The following is a 17,200-nucleotide window of genomic DNA, read 5'->3' on the forward strand; positions in this document are numbered from 1 at the left end:
TGGATGATCGCTGGTGTCTCCAAACAGCAACTTTTTTGTTGCCCTGTGTGTTTGCAGGTCCGGACGCCGGCGTCCCACGTGCCGGGAGTTGTAGCGTTGTTCAACCGCAGGAGGCTAGTTCACAGATGATAGGTAGTGAAATGTAGATTGATGGGACACTGCAACGGAGCTATATAGCATTTTTCTTATTCCATTTTTATATTATTAATTTATTTTTCTAGTTGATCAACTATAGATGTCTATTCTATCTAGATTGAGGTTTATGTACAGTATGCATTTCTGATGAAGTCCTAAATGCATGTGGTGGTTGTCCGCTAGGGTGACCAACTGGGCATCCACATATTACACTTTATATATTGTTACACTGCAGTTTATGAATGAATTATATTATTTTCTATTTTGGCTGATCCATTAGCAATCCATACATCACTAGATAGTAGAGTTACCCACATGCAGTATATTCAAGCATATAGTGACAGCCGGGTAGATATACATCAAGATCAGCAGAATTATGGATTCAGCTCTGGGTGTGACTGGAGAAATAGCTGGCTCACTAATCTTGCCTTAAAGTAAAAAAAAAAAAAAAAAAAATTATAATTAATATATATATATATATATATATATATATATATATATATATATATATATATATATATATATATATATATATATATATATATACACACACACACATATATACATACACACATATACACACACACACTATTACACATATGCGAGCAGTGACACTATGCAGGGGGTGTAAATGAACAAGCAGGGGCCATCTAAGAAAGATAATGCAGTAAGGGCTGGGTTAGATCATGGGCAGCAGGCATAAGTGCCCCACAGTCCAGCCATTTTCAGAGTCAGGCCTCACATTTATGGATCTACTTACTAATCATATTAGGTCATTCAACTATACACAGGCAGCAGTCTACATGTGTAGTAACTATGCCTAGACTTCAGACCCGGACATGATAACTGGAGTCCATCAGGCTGGGAAAACCTGCATTACTGCACATAGATCTGGAAGTGTGCGCAGAGCTGCAGCACCACCATGTGGACAATGGCAGCTCTGCAATTGAAGAAAAAAAAAAAATACTGATTGGAAAAAAAAATTTTTTTTATCACATTCACAAGGCTTGTCCCAAATGGCCAACATATGAGCACAAGACCCGCACTCCACCTCTCTCCAATGGTTCCACATAATGTACGTTCTAAAACTCCGATCAAGCTGGGGGGAGGGGTGTTCTGGCAGCCATAATACACACATTGCATATCGCCACCATTCAATACCGCCTTCTGATTAGTCATTGCACCTCGTGGCCCCCCATTTCTGTTGGTTCCCATTATGTCAGAGCATGATCCAGCTGGAGGATCCTTTGGGATCCATTAGGATGTGATCCGGACACTGGGGGTCATTTATCAAAATCTGATTCCACCTTTCATGTTTGACAGCTCCTTTGGAAAATGAAAAGGTGGAATCTGATTGGTTGCTATGGGTAACTAAGCCAGTTCTAATTTACACCAGTTTGATAAATGACCCCCATTTTTATTTTTTTTAAATCCTAAATGGGGCATTTGTGGCTGTGATCGGAATACCTGTCCGATGGGGTGGCCAGGGTTATGGAATCGGTCTGGTGGGCTGCGCTGCTCGGTTTTTGTAGCTTCTATGCATGGCACAGCGCCGGGCACTCCTGGCCACTGGTATTCAGATCTCAGCCATGAATGGCTAAAAACGGGAAGCTCCTTTGGGGATGAAAACCAGGTCATCATCATTCACTAACAGCAAGCAGAGATCTTAGACCTGAAGCATTGCAACAGTCTATTTAAAAGTTGTACCAACTGCAATTCCATTTTAAATCTTTTATGCATGAAATTCTGTTACAGGCCGAAAGCAGAGGCTGCACTACTGAGAGATTTTGCGCCAATATGCCCCTTCTGCGGGCTGCAGTACTGCCATACCTGGGTTTACACATTAATAAAACTACTTTCACTCTACATCTCAGCTGGTTTTGAATGATACTTTATGTGTTTGTTGATGTACACAGGGCATCCCTCAGTAGTGCAGCCTCAGGCTTCTAGCTGTCATGTCTTCCATATGTGCACTAGACGTTTTATCTCCGAAAGGTCTTCTATACGGTGGGACTACACAGCAATGTTGCTCACAACGGAGAGCTGCCTGAATGGCAACTAATGAAAGGGAACAACCTCTCGTTGCGACCTGCAAGTTGCCGTGACCAGCCTGTCGCAAGAAATCCAAACCCGATAGATTTCTTACGACTGTGGCGTCGTGGTAACTAGTGGCTCACAATGCGACCCCTTTACTGTCACTAGTTGCAATGCAGTCACTTTATCCATATAAAACTGGAGAACCACTGTCATCTGGTGGTCAGTAGTGGAACTGCAGCCACATCTGTACATTCTGGATAGATGCTAGATTATCAGTTATGCTGGACAAAACTTTTACGAGCAGACAAAAAAAAAAAAAAAAAAAAAAAAATGTTTAAATGACTGGTCATGTGAGATTTTAGGATCTGTAGCGGATTATAAGGATTAAAGGAAAGCCTGAAATATTAATAAAAATCCGTTTATTCCTTCGGGTGGTAGCACCCACATTTGGTCATTCAGTTACAGATTACAAAATGACAGGGAAGACGATAGCACCCTTCCTCTGCTCATAGTCAAATACACAAGACACACATTCAGGGCAATGAAAGGTGCAGCATTTCCTGTACAACAGGCTGTCCAGGTGACGTACAGGAAGTGGGGTGTGCGAAGGAAAACCCCTCCTCCCTAAGAACGCTACAGACAGGCGTTTACCACCGTGTACACGGCAAACAAGACTGAAGCTATTACAGCTAGAAAAAGGGGCTGTGAACGGGCACCATGGCACAGGGTATAACCCTGCCCATACCTGTGAAAATCAGAATCGGGCATTGGGAGAGAAGGGCTGGCACATGAAATACCAGTCCTATGGCATAGCCGCAGATGGCAGTCAGGGGCTATGCTGGCGCTGTGCCCGCTTCCTCTACTAGCAGACTAGATATAACCATTTTAATGACCGACTGTCCACCAGGGGGTGCTCCATCAGGGAGTTTACAGAATACCTCTAGAACAGGGATCAGCAACCTTCAGCGCTCCAGCTGCTGTGAAACTACAACTCCCAGCTGTTATTGTAACGCCCATAGACGTGAAAGGAGGACTCCGGGAGTTGTAGTCTCAGAACAGTTGGAGTGTCGGAGGTTGCTGATCCCTTGTCTAGAAATAAACCCAACATGTGGGCACCACCCCTACCAAATTCTGTGCCAACATATGGTTACAATAGGCCCTATTTAAGGAGTAGTGCAGAGCTCAATGCTATGGGCAAAACTTCTGCTGCTGGTCTGCACTACTGATTCCTAATGGGCAAACAGTGACTCATTCCAAAGACTGCACAGAAGGGGGAGGGGGTGAATTTTCAAACTTTGAACCAGCCAAAAATGGAATACGACCCGTCTGTAGATAAATTAAACATAGTCATCCTAAATAATCTTCATACACGTCCCAGCGCCCTGCGCAAAGTGCAATACCCGTTCATGGCACAAGGGGGCTGGGGGCCAGTTTTGTAAAGCGGGTTTTCTAGTCTTAAGTAATAAAAATAAAAACATTCTGCAACTTTTAAAAAACAAACAAATATACTATACAGTTCAATTCCAAGATCTGCTTGTTGTCAGTGAATGTTTACATTCCGGTCCTGATGATCTACTGCTGAGGCTTTATGGCACTGCGTGATGACAGCGCTTCCCTACACTGATCCATTGCAACAAGCCTGCCAGCTGTGCTAGGTCAGGACAGACTTAAACATGCTGTTATTCACTGACAGCAAACAGATGTAAAAAACTAAGGAGCTGAAACTAAACAGAAAATTTGCTGAATTATTCAGCATACAAAAATTAAAAGGGGTATTCATATTTTTTTTATCCAACGGTACCTGTAGAGAAATCCCTACTCGCCTGCGCCCCACTGCTCCGTTTCAGCTTCCTTCACCGATCTTCCAGCCTGAAAAGCTTCTGGATTGACAGTCCTCTGCACCACCGCAGCCGGCAACATGTCCCCAATTGGCATCCCACTGTTAGGTCAAGTGTCACTGCTGAGGCCAGTTATTGGCTGCAGTGGAACACATGACCATGTCTATCCAGAGGTTAAGAGACTGGGACCGGAAGTGAGGTGAGCAGAACGGAACGGCAGGGTGTGGGTGTGGGGATTTCTCCACAGGCAATAAAATAAAAAATATATGGACATCCCCTTTAAGTACAACACTGAGAAACGCTTTTAAGCATAGAAGAAGTCCAAGTAACGGGAAAAATATTCAAGGAATGTACAAAAGTAAAAAAAACAATATATATATATATATATATAAAAAATAATAGATTAAAACTCAGATACAGAATGTAAGACATCCCATCGTTAGTTTTGCATTCCCCTCCATAAGGAGTGGCGTCAAAAAAATAAAAAAAATCTATAAAAAACAAAAAAAAACATAAGTTAAAAACAATCATCTGACTGTCATACACATGGTTCAGGGGTCATCAAGGGGGTCCCACTTTTCCTGTGGAAAAAGGACTATAGAAGGTCAGAGGCCATTCTAGAGGCCCTGTGTCGGACAGTCTTTCAGTCTGTGGCTTTTAGGACACTGGCAGAAATCCCTCGCCGCTGCCAACCCGACTCAACTGCTGATCATAGCGGGTCTCACAGTCACATTCTTCTACGAGAACCACCTCTTCCCACCACACCTGTCCTCCGCGACAGCGCAGGGGGACAGACACCCGACGGGAACGGATCGGGGCGCACGACAGACAAGGCTGAGATAATCCGGAAGGCCAACCGGGAACGTAAAAGGAATGGCACTGACCAAAGCAAAATTTATTGTGAATCCGCAGTGGAACGCAGTTCTTCCTGAAGACGTTCTGGAGAACAAAGAGGTACAAAATATTAAAGGGGCGGCTTGCATGTGAAACTTTTTACAATAAAAGGAGGAAAATGTGCTTGTCTTCTGAAACTCCAAGTCAGACCTGCACAAGACGAGCAGACTTTCCTCCTATATCGGTGTTGTAATTTGATCTCTAGCATCAGCTGGGTCGAGCTGGTCAGCGCTCACGTTTCACCTCATTCATAGGCTCCGATTTATCATACCTTCACTCAAGAATTCCGGTATCAAAAAGTTGCAAAATAGGGCTTTTGCGACTTTTTTTCCACTCGCGCAAAATTTATGCGATTGCACAAAAATTTGCGACTTTTTTGACTTCTCATGTGTACTCCACTCACTCCAGTTTTGTAATGTGGGTATGGTTAGCTATGTTAATTAGTTTCACTCCAGATTTATCATTGAGACTTTTTTAAAGTCGCAATCTCACTCCAGGAGGAGGGTGAGGTAGGAAAACTGGAGGAGCTTCTCTAGACAGAAGTGTTAGGTTTTAGGCAAAATTATCAAACATGCACCATTTGATAAATGTGGCATAAAGTACTGCAACAGACTCAAGCAAAACGGACTTCAAATATTTTCCTAATAATAAATCCCCCCCATAGTGTATTTGCTGCCCACTATTCAGGACTATATTAAGTCATGCGCCCCCCAACCTCCTACCCTAAAGGCTTTCTTGCTTCTTATTTAAAAACCCTGACTTTTCTCCATGACTGCCAGCAGGTTCCATGGTGGCGACCGATCCATGCACCTTCCTAGAGCCATATTACAACTTTTTATGATGGTGGCAGTTGCATTGGCAGAGGGTTAATGTTGAGAAATACTCAACACAAAGCTTGCAGGGTGACATTACCACCTAGGGTTGGGTGTAGCATAGAATACAAAAACAGACACATTTGTAGTAGGGGTCTGTCATCATGGGGGATCGACTCAGTCCTTGAAGCAGCTTGCTTACCTGTATAAATGGCAGAGCGTTGCATCTTGATCTTTTTAAGGCATCTTGTCCAAGCGGTAGCACCTGGTCTGGGCGAGATTTTGTTGTCTCCTTCCGGATGGCATTCTCCCAAATCATTTTCCTTTGGGCAGCTCCTTGTTCCATGTGGTGAACTCTGGGCATTCCTTGGAAGACAGGCTTGAGGGAATCCGTTTTGCCTCTTCCGCTAAAAGGGTTGTTGAGGAAGGACAAATGTGGAACCCTTTGAACTTCGAATACAGAAGTCACCTGTGGTCTTCTATGGTTTGTGCCCAGATATCCGAAGGCAGAACCTTCTACTTCCTCAAGGAAAGGAGCAGAGCTCACTGAGGAGGCAGCCAGAATAATTAAGAGCAGTAGCATTTTCTTCAGTAGTAAGGAAGGTCTAAGGCTGTATAGTCTGGGGATCTGTCCCCCTTTCGTCAATCTTGAAGGGCCTTCAAGAGACCCCAGAGTCATAGGATTTACTTTTTCAAACACCGTAGGGACTGTAGTGCCTTATATACCCGAAGAGAGAAATCCTCCACACTCAACACACCTGTCGTAACAAAAAGAAAACAAAATAATTGAATTTTGTCTTGCCAAGAACTGGGATCTGCTGTCTAGTTTCGGCCATTCAGACCTGTTTGAGTTTCATAGAAGACAGGTGATGGGGCGTCTGTACACAAGACATTGCCACCAGACAGCTCAACTCTATGTGCAGGAGATGTCGACACCACAGGTGTCAACCATTCACCATGGTCAGGGGTCCACAATTACAATGTAAAAGACAGACTGGATTATCTATAACATGACTGCCCCAAAATTAATGAGAAAGAGGACATCGGGGAGATTTTTGAAAAATTACAAAGTGTTCAGTTTCCCTGCAGGTATACTTGATTACACAGTGCCCAATGAAATCAACTGTCCATGTAATACATAAATTTGCAGGTCCTCCAGAGCCTCTTTGTAGCTGCTCCCAGCTCTGGATCGGGGTGCTAAATTCCCTTTAAATGGGCTTCCTAAACCTGACCTGCGGATGTACCAACGGATACCTTTATCATTCTACAGCAGAAACGGACGGCAGAAAACTCTCAGGCAATACTGCGAGTCCTCCAGCAGAGGGAGACAACTCTGAGACCAATGCCTTGTCCCAAATGCACAGGCAGTAGAAATACAGATCAGAGTTAGGCCTCATGCACACGGCCATACAGTGTTTTGCGGTCTGAAAACCACGGATGGTGGCCGTAAGCATTGAAGTGAAAGGGTCTGTATCAGAGCCGCAAAAATGCATCGCAGATGTATACCCAAATAACGTGCATTCACACTTAAAAAAAAAAAAATGCTGATTATTTTTTTTTCTTCTTAAGCAAAGACACTGCCAGATGCCATATGTTAACCAATAGGAAATCATAAAACACCCTACAAAAAAATGTTAAGGTTCTTTTTCCTCCCTTGCCGTGACTGAATGGGAGGATCCTGGTGTTCGGACCACCACTGATCAGTAGGTCGGCGGTCCTGAAGCTGGAAAGCGTGTACTGACCCAGCGCCACTCACATACACAGTCTCGTTACATGGCATCGTTATAGTTAAGAGTTCATAACTGGAGAGAGATTGTAATATTCCATAGACTTAGTGCTCATGCACACGAACTTCTTTTCGTGTCGTTCTGGTTTGTTTGCGGACCGTATACAGAACCATTCATTTCAATGGGTCCGCAAAAAAAAAAAAAAAAAAGGGAAGGTACTCTGTGTGCATTTCGTTTCCGTATGTCCACATTTCTGTTCCGCAAAAAAATTAAAAATGGAACATGTCCTATTTTTGTCTGCATTACGGACAAGGATAGTTTTATTCTATTAAGGGCCAGCTGTTCCATTCCACAAAACACTGAATGCACACAGGCGTAATCCGTGTTTTTTGCAGACTGCAAAATACATACGGTCATGTGAACAAGCCCTTATTGTAACAAATCTTCAGCTGTGAGGGCAGGATATCAGAGGATTTTTCAGTCTCTGAAGGCAAAACTTTACTTTTTAGAGCAGGCACCGTCAAACTGCGGCCCTCCAGCTGTTTTAAAACTACAACTCCTACAATGCCCTGCTGTAGGCAGATACTTGTAGGCTGTTCGGGCATGCTGGGAGTTGTAGTTTTGCAACAGCTGGAGGGCCGCAGTTTGAGCATGCCCGTTCTAGAGGCTTAGAAGGGTTTGTCCCATTAACTTGTTAGTGACCGCCAATATTCCTTTTTATAGCAGACACCAACTAGGCTGCCTCCTTTTTACAGTGCACGTCTCCCCTGCAGGTCGCTCACGACAGCTGGGCTCCTGCTCCAACAGTCTGGATCAGCAGGCGTGCTGTTTAACCCCTTAGTTTAGAAGGAGGGGGCTCCCTCTCTCAGGCATCGGCACCCCATGAATGAGATCCCAGGGAGCAGATGACTTCACATACTTCCTGCAGTGTATGCCCATCAGGTTGCACCTGTCGGACGCAGCCTGACAGTATAGTACTGGCGGTATAATACATTGTACAACATAAGCAGTACGGTGCATTACAGAGGCGATCAGAAGATAGTTTGTTTAAGTCCCCATGTGGTACTAATAAATGGTAATTTTTATTAAACAAAAATATTTCAAAAGCTGAAGAAAAAAAAAGCTGAAATATAAAAAAAAAAGTGTCCACATACTTTGTATTGCCACATCTGTAACGACCCGCACTACACAATTTATTAATTTAGTTTTGTCGCTTATTTGCCACCAAAACAACTGACTGAAAGCAATCAAAAAGTGTTATGGACCCCCCCCCCCCCCCAAAAAAAAAAATCTGACCCACAGAATAAAGTAATAAAGTTATGTTATTTCCACCGAAAAATGAATACCGCAAAAAATTTTACCTAAACATTCTTTAGCACTTAAGTATCCAGAGGATAGGGTATAAGTGTCTGATCTACAATGATCTGACCTCTGGGGCGCTTTCCGATCACAAGGATGGGGGCCTGGGCTGCCCCTGTTTAAATGGAGTGGCGGCCGATCTATTCAGATCTCTGGGGCTGCCTGACACAGCTGAGCGCTTGTACTGCATTATCTCCAGCAGTCCTATAGAGTTGAGTGGAGCTGAGGGGACCCCAGCCCCCCATTCTCATATTTGATGAGTGCCTCAGTGGTCGGACCCCCACCGATCAGGTACTTATCCCCTTGTGAACAAGGGACAAGTTGTCTTAATGGGGACAACCCTTTTAAATTTGTTGTGGAATAGCTTTTCTCACAGCTGAGGGTTTGTTTCAATTGTATCCAGTCTAGAAAATTCCCCAAGTTAGGGCTCGTTCACACAAAATACATGGGCACTGTTCCGTGTGCATTCAGCATCAAGGATGCAGACCCATTCACTTCAATGGGTCCGCAAATCCGGAGACGCGGAACGGAACACTACGGCATGCTTCCTGGAGTTCCGTTCTGTACCTCCGCACCGCAAAAAGATAGAACATGCTCTCTGTTTGCGGAACGGAGAGATCGTGGACCCATTCAAGTGAATGGGTCCACGATCCCCATGCGGCTGCCCCACGGACTGTGCAATTTGCAGTCCACACGTTCGTGTGAACGAGCCCTTAATAGTTTTTCACAGACCCACAGCAAACCTCTCCTTGTTTCCCCGATGTTGCTACCCTTTTCAGGGCCACATTTAGGTGAATGGAGGGCTTCCTACGCTAGGTCCACATGTGCGTTCAGTAGTCAGCTCTTATACCGGATTTACTGGAGTTACCATATCAGGCATAGGTGGCGTTCACTAGTCTGGCATAACTGCTGGTCGTCAGCCAGACAAAAACAGGTGCATGTCGCGGTGTTTGTCCGGCCGAAAGCCAGAATTTTTGGCGGAAATAGGGATCCAGCAGTACACGGTCGTGTCCGGCAATGCCAGAAAGTGTGAGCTCGGCAACCTGATCACTGCAACTGTGAACATAGCCATAGGGCTTATGCACATGGCCTGCAAAAAATACGGATGATTTCCGTGCATTCTGTATTTTGGCGACCGGAACAGCTGGCCCCTAATAGAACAGTCCTATCCTTGTCCGTGATGAAGACAATAATAGGACATCTTCTATTTTGTTGCGGAACGGACACCGCCAGATCTCCATACAGTATAATGGGATCAGACATAAAAGTGAGCTTTCTGCAGACATTTGTCGTATTCGCTAGCTCCCATTACAGTGAATGGGGATCTGGCGGTACCCTGTGGTGTCCGGATACAGTAACTCCAGTAGTCTGCTCCTCTGCCGAAACAAAGTAGCGGATTTACAAAACACAGATGTGGGCAAAACCTTAGAGCACAGAACTCCCTCTCCCTTATTTCTGTCTGCAGCCACCACTAGGGGGAGCCCCACTGACAGATATAGTAGGGAGTTGGAGGTATGCAGCTAGACGGCCCCATCAGAAGAACAGAGCCCCAACTTCTATAGAGAAATTATGAAATCCAAGGATTTGTACATTTGAAAGGGTTTGTCCATGATAAAAATCTGTTCTATAAATCGGCAGAATGGTGTTTGGAAGGGGGGGCCCAATGGAGATCCAGCGCTTACCAGGTGTCCGCTTCCTGATGTTGGTTGGACACAGTGCATCGAACGGGGACCTGGTGAGCGTTGGATCGGCAGGGGATTGGTGAGGTAATACTTTTTCTTGTTACACCTTCCTGTCCATTATCCCCAAAAATATTATCCCACGGGACAACCCATTTAAGTGACCATCAATGGAAAAAAATCCAAGCATCTGTGTGCTATAAGGGGATACGACATGTTGTGTCTAAGGTAGGACCTAGAGACTGGAAGAACATAAAACACACACATTCCCAAGAGAAATTCCTTTAATCTGGCATCTGATAATCCAACACTTGTCAGGTCCCTTTTATATGGGATTAAAGAAGTATAATTTTAGGCTACTTTCACACTGGCGTTTCTGGGTCCGCTTGCGAGATCCGTTCAGGGCTCTCACGAGCGGTCCAAAACGGATCAGTTTTGCCCTAATGCATTCTGAATGGAAAAGGATCCGCTCAGAACGCGTCAGTTTGGCTCCGTTTCACTCTGGAGGCAGAAACCAAAGTGCTGCTTGTAGCGTTTGTGTCCGCCTGATGATGCAGAGGCAAACGGATCCGTCCCCCATTGACTTTCAATGGAGTTCATGACTAATGCGTTTTGGCTAGGTTACAGATAATACAAACGGATCCGTTCTGAATGGATGCAGACTGTTGTATTATCTGAACGGAAGCGTTTGTGCAGATCCATGACGGATCCCCACCAAACGAGAGCGTGAAAGTAGCCTAAGAAAATAGGCTCAGCGAAATAGTCTCCTGCTTGATATGAAATGAGAGCGCGGCTTCTTCTGCCCTTGAATAGAGCGCAGCCTCCTGTCACTACCAGGCGAGGACAATAGAGTTCTCCAGAGCAGCGCTCACGCTAATCTCATAAACTGGTTACAATGTTCAGCGGCTCATTATGTGGAGCTAATGATCGGCCCTCATTACAAATTAGCCACTTCCATTACTACCCAGTGTCCCCCGTTACTGCAGCGATGACAGCGCTCTCGCTCCACATTACAATATCAATGAGACAGACGAGCGAGTCGCTTAATTCTGCAATAATTTATGCTGATTAATTCACCCCGCCATTTACTGCACACAGTGTCCTCAGTTATTCACATTGGAGCTAGCACATTGTCACGCAGTGCCCACCGACACATGGCACCTAGAGAGAGGGCAGAGCTAGTACAGAGGCAGTGTCGTTACAGTGTGCACATGAGCAGAGGTAGGACCGCCACAATGAGAGCTTTCTGTTACTGGAATTTTGCTTAGAAGGTGGTCAGATTTACAGTAGGAAATCTAAGTGATGCCAAAAGGGGTTTATTTCAGCTTTTTAGGGGGCATTTAGACTAAATCGGGGGTGGTCTCAATGTCAACCTGAAAAATTCATAGAGTATCTGCCCCATGCAGGTATACCCTTAAAGGGGTATTCTCATCATAGGATATGCCATCAATGTTAGGGCTCATGCACACGGCCGTTTGCTGGCCTGGCCCATGCTGCGGGACGCAAATTGCAGTCCACAATGCACGGGCACTGACAGTGGGGCCGCCGCATGCGGATCTATTCACTCATGCGGACCTGGACAACGACCGTGTGCATGAGCCCTTAGATGGGTGCAGGACACCCAAAGTGAACAGAGCAACTGCACATGCGCGTCCACTCTTCATTCACCACTATGGAAGTTCCAAACATAGGCCTCTTGTACACAAACGTGTGCCCCCCGCACTGCGAACACCCACCGTAGGGCATGTTCTATCTTTTTGCGGAGCGGAAGTATGGGACGAAACCCCACGAAAGCACTCCGTAGTGCTTCCGTAGGGTTCCGGATTTGTGGACCTATTCAAGTGAATGGGTCCGCATCCGTAATGCCCACGGAACTGCGCCCGTGTATTGCGGAATCTGGGAATCTGCCCCACACTATCCAGAAATACCCGCTCAGAATACAAGCAGATATTGAGCGGGTGCTGCGGACTGTAAATCTGTGGGTTTCCTCCATGGATCTGACACCTGCAGATCTTGTGGGGGATTTAGCCACAAATGCCACTGTGAATCTGCAATCGACACCCTGCGTGGACGTTCCCTTCTACTGACCGCTCATGCAGGCCGAAGCCATCAGGCCCCATTGTGGGGTACAGCTGCCAATCAGCTGAGCGAAAAGCACAGCGCCATATGTACACTGGTGGCTGTGTCTGGTACTGCAAATTAAAGGGGTATTCCGATTACATAAAGTTATCCCCTATCCACAGGATATAGCCGAGTACAGCGCCCGGGGATTCCCATAGACATGAATGGAGCGGCAGTGGGTACAGAACCTCCGTACTTGTGATCGGTGGGGGTCCCAGCAGTAGGACCCGCACCAATCTAATACTTAATCTAACCGTAATACCCCTTTAAGGTTTCCCATGAGCAAAGTTCATAGCTCCCAAGTTTGAAAAAAATTGCAAGGAGAAACTCCAGCGGCAATTTTGTTTTCACAATGTAAGCCACGCCTCTAGCTCCGCCCAATCCCTACAAACCCACCCACCATATGAAAGACGTCTTATTGCCCCCTTGCAGTATAATACCCCTTTAGTGCCTGTGACGTACTATGTGCCCCTTTAGTAGAATACCATCAATGCCCCCCCCCCCACGCAGCAGAATGATCACTTAGTTCTCCCCAAAACAGTGTTATCTCCCCTTAAGTGCCCCCCACCACAGTTTGCTGTTCCTGAAAGTGCCCTCCCACAAAGCCATTCCCCCCTTAGTCCCTCCAAATTGAACTATGATGTCAACTTAAAGGGTTTGCATGATCTCAGACAATAGGGGCATATTGCTAGGATATACCACCATTGTCTGAGAGGTGGGACCTCGCACCTATATCGTAAAGGGAGCTTTGAAAGACATGAGGGTGCACCGCGCATGCGCGGCCAAAGCTCCCATTGATTTCTATGGGCCAACAGAAATAGCTGAGACAGTTTCAGCGGCCCCATAGAAATTAATGGAGGGCGGCCACGCATGCCCGGAATGCCCTCGGTGACTTTCAAGGCTCCCTTCACGAGATTATTGGGGGGGGGGGGGGGATATCCTAGCAATATGTCCCTATTGTCTGAGATGATACAACCCCTTTAGTGCCCCCTAAGAAAAAGTGTAGGACCCCTGTAAATGCTCCCCAACACAGTATGATGGCCCCGCAAGTATCCTCACAAAAAGTGATGCCCCCTTAGTGCCTCCAAACTGAATACTTACCTACCCCACATTCCCAGGATGAGCAGAGCATAGCAGGTCCGGATCAGCAGGCGCCATGATGTCACTGCATCGTTCCTGCCTGCGACAAACCACCAAGGATGCAGATACCGCTGAAGTCAGGACAGGGGCCAAAATTTGGAACACAGGATAGTCGAACATTGACACTGATGCACTTTCCCTGTCATGTCCCTCAGTAATCACATTCAGTAACCTATGGACCACCGGGTTGGGGTTCACCCTCACTGCATTATCTGCCCCCCCCCCATTTTGAATGTCAGTCATATACATTGGACTACTATACCAAAAAAAAAAAAAAAAAAAAAATATGGCTGGAAGAGTCAGATGATGTGGGCGATACCCCATTACAGTGCACGGTGTGACCCGATACTGGGATACAGGATGAAACCGTCACCTACTTGTGCGGGGCTGTGCACACAGGGACAGGTGGAACGAGGGCGTCTCGTCCCTGCTGTCACCTACACAGGAGCTCGCCCTACCACACTCCACCTGCTGGTTTGGAAATCCTGATCCCCCAGAGTTCAGAGGCACTGGAAACGACTAACCCTTTCACTTCCAGGACTATTTTACACTATCGGCAAACAAGTAATTTTTACCTAAACCTATATACTTTCTGAAAGTAGACCGCATATTGCTAAAGCGCCACCCTGCACTTTACACCCATGGGCACCTTCATGCGGTTTTGTGTGACGCCCCCTAGAGATACAAGTCCAAGCTCTGCAGAGTTCATACCCTGCGCTTATGTCCTTCTCTATATGTCCAAATCAGGGGTGCACCAGGAAGGGGCAAAGTGGGGGTGGGGGCAGCCGAAGAGCCATGGGCTGAAGAAAAAGGGTTAGGTAAAAAAAATTGAAATTGGGAGAGGGGCGCCGTTTCAGTTTTCACCTCAGGTAGCAGAAAGGCTAGGTGCACACCCCTGGTCCAAATCTTTATATAATCACCAGCACCAAAAAATCCCAAACATTCGAGGCGACAAACGTTCCGATTGGTCTCTGGGCTTTCATACGTTTTTGGCTCTGGCGATTATATTCTAGTCTCTGCAAGGTGTTAAGTCATGACGGATTACAGAATTAAAAGGAAACTCCGCTTTCTAACAATACTGTTGTCATGGCCTTGGGCAGAGAGTAACCACCTGCTTGCTGTGACACCATCATAGTGGTTAGCCGCAGCGGCCACTAGGGGGAGCTCATGACAAACAGCTACCGTTATGCAGTTAGCCCCCTCTAGTGGTGGCTGCAGGAAACCAGGACTTGACAAAGTGTTGGGCACCAACATGAATACAGGCATCATGTCAGAGCCCACTGATCTCCGTGAACCCCCTGCTGCTATATATTTATAGTATGTTTTCATCTCCAAATTCACAATTCTGTTTGCATCCTGTTGAGCAGTGCATTTTGGGAGATCAGGTGACAGTCAGGTCACATGACTGACAGCACAGTGAAACCAAACTGCTGTCTGTTACCAAGGGCAACTGACAAAATGTCAAAAGGAGAAATGTAGGTTCAATAGAGAAAGCATAAAGTGACTCAGTCTACAGGCGGAAAATCCACAGCGTTTTATAACAGCGGCCAGGTGGATGAGAGGTTAAAATCTCACTATGAGTGGACCTACCCTTAAAGGGGTGTTTCGGTTAGATTAAAGTTATCTTCTATTCACAAGATACGGAATAGCTATTAGATTGGTGGGGGTACTACCGCTGAGACCCCCACCAATCATGTGATTGGGGGCCTGTACCCCCCTCCCCTGTTCATTTCACTGAGACAGCAGGGGGTTCGGTGCAGCTGTACTCGCGATTGGTGGGATGTCTCAGCAGTAGGACCCCCACTGATCTGTTATAGGGGATAACCAGAATACCACTTTCAAGACAACTTACCCCTTATCTACAGGACAGCAGATAAGTGTCTGACCGCTGGGGCCCCCAACAAGCAGGAGAATGGGGGCCGAGCAGCGGGCACACATATGCACTCTCTCGGCCATCTCTGGCTAAATGAAGCGGCAGGGAACATGTGTGACCGCTGCTCTGTGCAAACAGGGGACAATGGGTCCCCGTTCTTGTGATCACGGGGACCCTGCGGTAAGACCCCCATCGATGAGTCACTTATCCCCTACACCAGTGACGGTGAACCTTTAAGAGACTGAGTACACAAACTGCAACCCAAAACCCACATATTTATGGCAAAGTGCCAACATGGCAAATTAACCTGAATACTACAGTCCAATATATCTTCCATGTACTTTGTCACTTAGCTATAACAGGCTACATTAAATGCGCTGCCTGCGCGGTTTGCGCCCTGCGCTGATGAACAGTAGGAAAAGTCTGAGGCATATTGGTACACCATAGACTTCTACCAGGGTGCGGGTGCCCACAGAGAGGGTTCTGAGTGCCGCCTCTGGCACCCGTGCCATAGGTTCGCCACCACTGTTTTACAGAGCCAAACCTTTAGAAGTGAATCGGTCATGGGAAAGGAATGTATATGTGACCGAAACGCTCGCCCAATCAGAATAACCTCAAAACACACCACATACCAACAAACAGCAACTCATATCTCAGCTTCCAGGACCAGACACTGGAGTTAAACAGGATGTCCAGGACTAGAAAAAGAGTCTGTCTCCAGAAACAGCGCCACATCTGTCTAAGGGCTGCGTCTGGTATTGCAGCTCATCCCCCTTCATTTCAATATCAGACGCAGCCCATGGGCATACACAGCGGCAGCGTTTCTGGAAAAAGACAGAGGGGGTCATTTACAAAGACCTGCGTTACGCCAGTCTTTATTCCCCTCCCCCCCCCCCCCTTCACTGCCAGAATATTCTGCTAATTTATGATGTGCACCTTGTTATAAACCTAAAACAGAGTAGCACACAACCTAAATGACCCCCCCCCCCAGAGCGTTTGTCAGTCCTGGACATTCCCTTTAACCGCCCCTTAATTTTTTCAGCTTTCATTTGAAACTCTCGTACACTTCCATATTATATTCGGCGTGGCACGACACACGTGGTATCACATCTCCTCCTATTTAACAGAACAAAAAAGTGGCGCAGAGTTGTCCGACCATACACCTCCATGTCAAAAGCAAAATTTGGCAACATCGTGTACTCTGCTTTTTTTTTGAGTAAATCACCCCACTTCTATAAAAGGATAATAATGGAACAGTCCCATAAAAACACCCGAAAAAGTAGCAAAACTGATTATTATAACAATAATAAAATAAAAAAAAACTATATTATTTTAATTCACCTCCTTGGACGCTTCCATTACAGCTGGGACTGTGGGATGCAGACTGACCATACCTGAAGCATGGCCTCCTTATCACACCTGTGCTCTGCTCCCCTCCCCCTCCATGTCTGCTTTATTAGCGATAATTAGGCTCCAATTAGACAGAATAATTCAGGCAGCGCAGCGAGCGCCCCCTGGCTGCCATTACATTCCTCCACAGGCAAAGCAGCGGGCAGCTATGGAAGGACCCTGCAGTGACGCAGCG

At 46.2% G+C, this 17,200-nt stretch overlaps 1 protein-coding gene across 1 annotated transcript; it reads right to left on the reverse strand.

Annotated features, from left to right (window-relative positions):
* Positions 1 to 4,559: 4,559 nt before the first annotated feature.
* Positions 4,560 to 6,062, reverse strand: DAND5 (DAN domain BMP antagonist family member 5). The gene is made up of 2 exons (XM_044283394.1): positions 5,919 to 6,062; positions 4,560 to 4,949 (listed from the first exon to the last, which is right to left on the reverse strand). The coding sequence occupies exons 1-2, from the start codon at positions 6,060 to 6,062 to the stop codon at positions 4,668 to 4,670; spliced, it is 426 nt and encodes a 141-aa protein (XP_044139329.1). The 3' UTR covers positions 4,560 to 4,667.
* Between the last annotated feature and the right edge of the window lie 11,138 nt (positions 6,063 to 17,200).

The sequence above is a fragment of the Bufo gargarizans genome, chromosome 2 (assembly GCF_014858855.1).
Source record: "Bufo gargarizans isolate SCDJY-AF-19 chromosome 2, ASM1485885v1, whole genome shotgun sequence".
Lineage (NCBI taxonomy): Eukaryota > Metazoa > Chordata > Amphibia > Anura > Bufonidae > Bufo > Bufo gargarizans.

Excerpts from the sequence above, each read along its gene's own strand:
- DAND5 (XM_044283394.1), bottom strand. The coding sequence starts at position 6,062 with ATGGAACAAGGAGCTGCCCAAAGGAAAATGATTTGGGAGAATGCCATC. Across the intron at positions 4,950-5,918 it reads ACGCTCTGCCATTTATACAG|AACGTCTTCAGGAAGAACTG; the intron begins GTAAGCAAGCTG and ends TTTGTTCTCCAG.